At 37.1% G+C, this 7,234-nt stretch overlaps 1 protein-coding gene across 1 annotated transcript in view; it reads right to left on the minus strand.

The window, feature by feature from the left end:
- slc4a5 (solute carrier family 4 (sodium bicarbonate cotransporter), member 5) overlaps nt 1–7,234 on the minus strand; it is a 52,477-nt gene that overhangs the window by 37,236 nt on the left and 8,007 nt on the right. Inside the window, exons 4-6 of the mRNA XM_015401456.1 lie at nt 6,351–6,506; nt 6,063–6,155; nt 3,233–3,288 (exon numbers count right to left, since the gene is read on the minus strand). Of these exons, the coding sequence (XP_015256942.1) occupies nt 3,233–3,288; nt 6,063–6,155; nt 6,351–6,506 (305 nt within the window). The remainder of the gene's footprint in view (nt 1–3,232; nt 3,289–6,062; nt 6,156–6,350; nt 6,507–7,234) is intronic.

Genomic DNA, 7,234 nt, shown 5'->3' on the forward strand with positions numbered 1-7,234 from the left:
ACATAGTTAATCACCTCAATTTGACTGAACCACGAAAATGGACCCGCAGGGTTGTTTTATAAATATTACTGCGCATGCCCAACATTTCATTGCCTGTTTTCGCCTATTTTTGCTTTGGCACCACAGCACCACTTACAGGCCTGGCATACATTTTGCAGCGTTTTCATGCATTCGTGTGGTCGATCACATTTATTTTACGTCTCCGTCTTTACGATAAACGTTCTGGAAAATATTAGCGTTTCGTGTTCGTTTTGACTTCGTGTGGACGGGACCTAAGGCGTAGAAAGACTGTGGCTGATCCCTCGTACCCCAGTTTTTTATTCACTTCCCTCTGGCAGAAGGCTGCTGTCCATCAGGACCAAAACCTCACGCTACAAGAACTGTTACTTCCCATCCGCTACCAGCCTTATCAACAAGGCCCAGACACCCCAGAGACCCTGACAGTGCCTCTCTCCCTCCCTCGTTCAGGACCTAGAAGCTACACCAAAGTCACATCTCCAGACCTCCTGCATTATATTAACGCATAGCCTACTGTGTATGCAATACATAGCTATATACTATATCGGATATAATATATTGTATATTTATATAGTATATAACTATAGATCCTCTATTCTGTATATATACCTAATTTGTCTGCACCATCAACAACAGGTCAGATTTCTTGTACTGTAAGTGCAAACCTACTTGTCAATAAACTTGATTCTGATTTTGAACCCTGTAAAGTGTGGAATCTTAATAAATTAAAATAAAATACCGTCACAAGGACTTGTTAAAGAAGGCTCTGTTTTGTCTCTCTGGTTCTTTTCTGGAGAATATATCACTCGGGACCAACTATTTAAATAACACTTCATAATGTATATTTATTATATGATCATAAGACATGACAACAGGTTTTGACAGAAATTGTAATCTTACTCAGACCAGAGATTTGCTCAGAGTTATAGAAAGCAGTTGCTTACCAACTAGGCTCACATCTCATTGAAGTGGCCACGATTCACAGTTAAAGAAGCATTTTATACAACTCCAGTCTGCCACATCATCACATTATTACACATTACACTTTGTTCTTAGATCAGAGACACCACTCTCATTTTATTTCCAAATCTTTACCATGTGCATAATGAAGATGAATTTTTATCCGGACAGAGGAGCTGTCCCAATAAGATAAACTATTTGGGAAAAACAGTAGTTCTGACACACAAAAGGCAGGAAATATTAGTGTGTAAGAGACTCACACATCATCAATAATAACCCTAACAGATGTCAACATGTTGTTTAAGGTCCAGTAAAGCCGGCTCCATCCAGCCAAAACAGCGATAAGTAATTAAACCTTTTTTCACTTCGAACAGGTGCAGAAACCACAATCAGTTGAAACCTAGATAAGAACTAAATGAACTGGTAGGGTTGGTAGTGCTGGAGCAGTAATGGTTTTGATCTCTTAATGCATCTGAAAATCTTTTTGCAATGTTACTTTCTATAGTTCTTCGTTTTTATTCATCTGCTTTTGTTTCCTTCCTAACATTTTACTCATCTCAGCGCATTGAAAACACAAAACTAAGGTATGCTTTGTCTAGAAGTTAAGATGATTGAGTGTCTCCAACTGAACAATTGATTCTGACAAAAACCAACAGAGCTGGAACATATGTAGGTTATGCAGGAAGTTAACCTAAGCAGTTCATGCCGACAAGTGGAGTTTGAATCAATGCTTAGGTGATACAATTAGTAACCATGGAGACTTTATAAAGATAGCACCTTAATAAGGGATGGGAGTAAACCAGCCGATTCACTTACATACCTAGATAAGTTTATATTCCAGAAATATTAAAATGTAATCAAGTTCTGACAAATTCAAAATATTTGTCTGAACAAATCAACAATGACTTATACGTGCAAACCTGCGTGTGCGTAAAGCACAGTTTAACAAATTCCCATTTTAATCCGCCCCACTGTGTGGATTAAAAGGGATTAGTTAGTTCCATTTTTTTCATCACAAACAAAACACCCCTATCATGAAAGGAGAATCACCAGGTTATTTCAGCACAACAAGGAAATACTTAAATAAATTCAAGCCCTTTTAAAATAAGTAAAGTCCCTTTGAAAAACAAAGCGTAAATATGTGGAAACATGTAATTTTATAAAAAAGCCCAATTTTTGAGGCACTTCTGGCTTTTATGGCATAGAGGAAAGGGAGTAAGAGGTGCAGTGAAGATCTCGAGTTGATAAAACTGTACAGAGCGCACCAACCTCTGTTTTTGGGCCCCCCACATTACTGCTCTACCACACACCTTCCCTTATCAAAACTGTAGTAAACACAAGAGGATTTTTTGAATCTGAAAAAACAAAGGTTTATAGAATATATATTTTAACTCATAATGTAAAAGAAAGGTCACCTCAATTACAACATTTTCTGCTCTATTCAAACTGTTTATTATTTGGCCTTCATGATTTTTAAGGACATTACCAGTCTTGTACACATGGAGAGAAGAGGTTGGTGAATTTTTAGAAGATCGAATTTTCTTTATTCGATTATTTATGGCCTCATTTAAATGGGCTACGTCTTTCTCTTAGTGTGTAGCAAGTTGCTCCCATTAGGAACAATATGTCCCCTAACCCTTTTTTTATGATTTCCATTTGCAAAACATTTTCTGTGCTTGCAACAATAGTGGAACAAAGTTCCCTCCATAGAGCTCGGAGTCTCTGCAGCTCCTCCAGTGTCACCATGGACATTCTGCTACTCTGCTCAACTTTTCTCATGTCTCTTGACAGTTTCCATGGAAATAAAGATTTAACTGGAATGCTGGATAATGCTACATTAGATCAGCTAGAATGTTAATTTACTTAGAGGTGAACTCTGAAAGTAAATTTCCAGATTATTCATTTTGTTCAAAACTAAGTATATTTTTCATCTACTTTGGAATTATATACAACTTTCTGTTATTCACAGCATATAGTTCACATAATTACAATAAAGTTTGAGGTCGTTATGTGACAAAGTACAGAATTGTTTAGTTGGCCTAATCTACATTTTTGTTTTTAAGGCATTGAAAACATCAGGAAGAGGATTATTATTGGATTTGTAGCCAAACGGTTCTGATACAAACAGCAATAATCCCTTAAAAAAAGACTGGAAGTTAAAAGTTTAATCAGGTATTAACGACCTGTGCAGGCTGAGGTGCTAAAAAACCCCAATTAGATAGATTTATACAAAATACTTTAAAACAAGGCTCACCTGGTCTGTACTGGGTGTGTCTGAAATATCATTCATGCTTCGGCTCTGGGAAGGATCTGTGGAGAAAGAGCAGACTCATTTCCTTAGAGGTATAGCATGTGTGCTGTGGGATGCTCTGTATCCTGACCAGGTCATTTCATCCGTACAAACTCACATACTCAAACCTCAAGATGGTGCATTAAACAGAAGATCAGCTTCATAGTAGGGCTTATGAGTGCTGTATCAATGAATAAAAGCATACTCATAACAGATACTTACCAGTTTTTGTCTTAGGTCTAGTACCTTTCTCATATTTCATGCAAAATAGTTGGGTTACCCTGAGCTATTTTCTATATTTATGCTGCTTTAAGTTTAGGGTGCTGGAGGACATAGGGACCACTTTTCATCATTCTACTTTATTCTATCTCTATTCTCCCATTCTGAAGTATTTTTCAAGTTCAACTAATGTTATTTTCTCTTATTTTTCCTGACATAGTAGCTTCTTCTGGTCCTTATATAATTCTTGAAATATAAGCTAGGCTGCCATAATCACCACCTTTGTTTATAGATGATGGATTTTTGCCTTAGCCCTGTTTCTCTGACTGTGACTAACTGGATGGGCTCTCTTTCATCCTCTGACATGGGAGCTGACTAGCAAATTCTCTGCCTGGCTTTGTAGACTGCTTCTTTCTGTATCTCTGCTTCTGTCTCCTTCAACTCCATTCAGCTTCAGCAGATGGCCGCTCACACTGAGCCTGATTCTGCTGGAGGTTTCGTCCTGTTAAAAGGGAGTTTTCCTTTCCACTGTCGCTAAATGCATGCTCAATGTGAGGTATTGCTGAAGCATCAACGACAAAATGAAAGCGAAAATTGTTGCAACTTGCTCATCCAGGAGGAGCATGTCTTGTAAGTCAACGACTGGATATTATTAACTGGTTTTCCTTGGCAGAAACCTTTATCCAATCTGAATGTATTGTCTCTGTAAAGTGATTTCAGATGACCTGTTGCGAATCTGAATTATATACATAAATTGAATTGAATTAAATGTAACTAGTAAATCATAAAACTGATCTAATACCAGGTGCACACAGAGCTTTAAAATCAACAGAGCAGCAGACAAAACAATTGTTTTGTGTCTTGGCTTTGATGACTGGCTTGATTAGTAATTTTATTCTCCTGCCAGGCTCCGTCCAGTTTCTCATTACCACTCATCTGATCCGCCTGTTCCAGCTTCTACTTAAACTGCTTGCTCCCACTCATCAGTGCTGCATTATTCTTGAGTGTTTGGTGTGAGAGTTTTGTAGCATTACTGATTGTGCTCTGATTTCCTGATCCTGACCCGTTTTGCTGTTGGACCTTTGAGCCTGCCTGTCCCTGTTCTGATCTGTTTGCCTGACTTGTCTTCGCTTCCTGACTTTGACCTGGATCATCCTGCCTTCCTTCGTCTGCTTCGATCTGACCTCCTGCTCAATCTGCAGCCTTCAAGGCTTCAGCATCTGTAACTCGCTTGTAGAGTCCACTGCCTCTTGTCAGTCAACCACCTGGAATCAACCTTTTTCTCTGGGCACCTACTGGGCAACATCTTATTATGGTATTTTATTTGCATAGATACTAATTTCATTGGCTGAACATCTTATTAACGTACCCTGCTCATTTGAGTTTGAATAAACTTATTTTAAGACATTTCTATGTATTTCAAATCAGTTTTTGTAGAGTACTTGAAGAAAAATGTCTATCTTATTACGTTATTTTCTTAAAACAATCATTTAAACAGAGAATAAAACCGTCCAGAGGAAGGGATCAGCTGAGCTGCTGCCATCTATACGTTAAATTACAGATGATAGAGTTCGGTCTGTTTCAGTGTTTGGTCCTGTTTCTCTCCTCAACATAGCTATGGGCTTTGACTGTAACTAACTCTACATTCTCTTTTCTATTCTTTTGCCATTAAAACTAGCTGTGAATTTCTAGACTATAGAGCTGGATTACTGTTACAACCCATTTTGTAATATTTATAGATCAGATGTTCCTTTTTGTATGTCTGCTTCTGTTTCCTTGCACCCCAGTCAGACTCAGAGAAAGGTCAGTGAGCCTGGTTCTTCTGGAGGCCGCTTCCCATTAAAAGGGAGTTTTTCCACTGTTGCTGCATGCATGTTCAGTCTGAGGGATTGCTCTAAATTCAATTACATAAAGCAAAGGAATGTATACTGTCACCGCATGCTCATCCAGAAGGGGTAAATCCTGCAAAGTCATTGACTTTATGCAAATTAGGGCTGTTTCAAAGCTTTTTTCTACAGTTTAAAATATACTTTCAGTTTTAAATCTTTTTTCTGCTTACCGATGATCTTTAAGTTTCATTTTTTTCAGTGTTAACAAAAGAAGAATAACATATTTTCTTCAACTCATAGCAAATCTTAGCAACGCAAATTGCATGCAATCACATGAGCAATATAATAATCATTAGGCATTTTATTGTCTTTTTAAGTGTTTGCTGTCTGAAAATAATTGGATGAGTAGATACTAACTGAATAACTGTAGGTATGTAAAGGTTTGGAAATGTTTGGGAAAGTTTTCTGCAGCAGAAGTATTAGGATAATAGTGGATATACAGTATGCCGAATATGCTACTCTACTCATGCTTTATAGTGCAATGCACAATTCAATATGTGTAATAAGCACCAAAGATCCTACTTAATGAACAAAGCAATGACCTCTTTTATTGCAAAACCAATTATTCTGAATATTTTGATGCATTTATGTGCATATTACACCTCAGTACTTCTATAGTCTTTCATATATCACCAGAGTACAGTATATGGGCCTTATATGTGTTGATGCCATGTGTTGAGACTCACGCAGGCGGCTGAGGGTGCTTGACGGCCGAGAACGAAGGTCTTCTGTGGAACGGTGGATCCCGGAAGATGAACTAGTACTACGAGTCAGATTGACTTGAGGGCTACGGTCTGACAGACAGGCAGCAAACATGTATATGAGTAAAGAGCTGATTTTACAATGAGGGGAAAATGCTGAAGATTGTGCTCACTGAAAACAAGGGAGGTTATGGGGCTGAAGATTACTAAGCCCTTACATCAAAGATGTTGCTGATTAATTACATGGAAATTCAAACCAACACAAATCCTTACTAGAGGGCGTGTTGGAGGACTTTCCCATGTCTGCCAGGGAGCGATGGATCGGTTTCTTGGTTTGGTGACGATGCTTTCTGAGCAACACAAAGATGATCTTCTCCTTCAGATCCGGAGGAATGAGGCCATCGGCGATTTGGCGATCCACAATCTCCTCTGAGGCAAAAAGTTAGTAGTTAGTATTCAGATTATTTTACGAACATCAAAAAATAAAAAATCTAACCCAGTTTTTCAAATTCCTAAAAGTTGAACATTTTCTAGCAGAGCATAAAAAGTGCAATATTTGCATCCTTTTAGGCTATACTAAACCCACTCACTGAAATAACTAAAAATGTTTCACGCTGTCAGTAACCGATTAGTACTCAAAATGCTTACACTGCAAAAAATCTAAATCTAGATAAGTCATTTTTTCTTAAAATAAGTGTATTTGTTCTTGAATTGAGGAGGTAAAAGAGACATTTTGCCAATGGAGCAAGACAAATTACACTTAAAATAAAAAAACACTATTGCATTGTCTTATTTCAAGTGCATTTTATATAATTGTCTTATTTTAAGAGTAAAATTACTCATTCCATTGGCTAACTATATCATTTACCTACTCAAATTAAGGGTGAATACACTTAATTTAAGACATTTTTACTTATTTTTAGATCGTTTTTGCAGTGTATCCTCTCTGGAAAAAAAATGAAATCTAGATAAGCCATTTTTTATAAAAATAAGTGCATTTGTTCCTGGATTTAGAAGGTAAAAAATACATTTTGCCAATGGAACAAGACAATTTACATTTAAAGAAAGAAAAAAACTATTGCATTGTCTTATTTCAAGTGCATGTTATCTAATTATCTTATTTTAAGAATAAAAATATTTATTCCATTGGCAAACTA

This window comes from Cyprinodon variegatus, unplaced genomic scaffold (genome assembly GCF_000732505.1).
Source record: "Cyprinodon variegatus isolate N-32 unplaced genomic scaffold, C_variegatus-1.0 Scaffold1222, whole genome shotgun sequence".
Classification (NCBI taxonomy): Eukaryota; Metazoa; Chordata; class Actinopteri; order Cyprinodontiformes; family Cyprinodontidae; genus Cyprinodon; species Cyprinodon variegatus.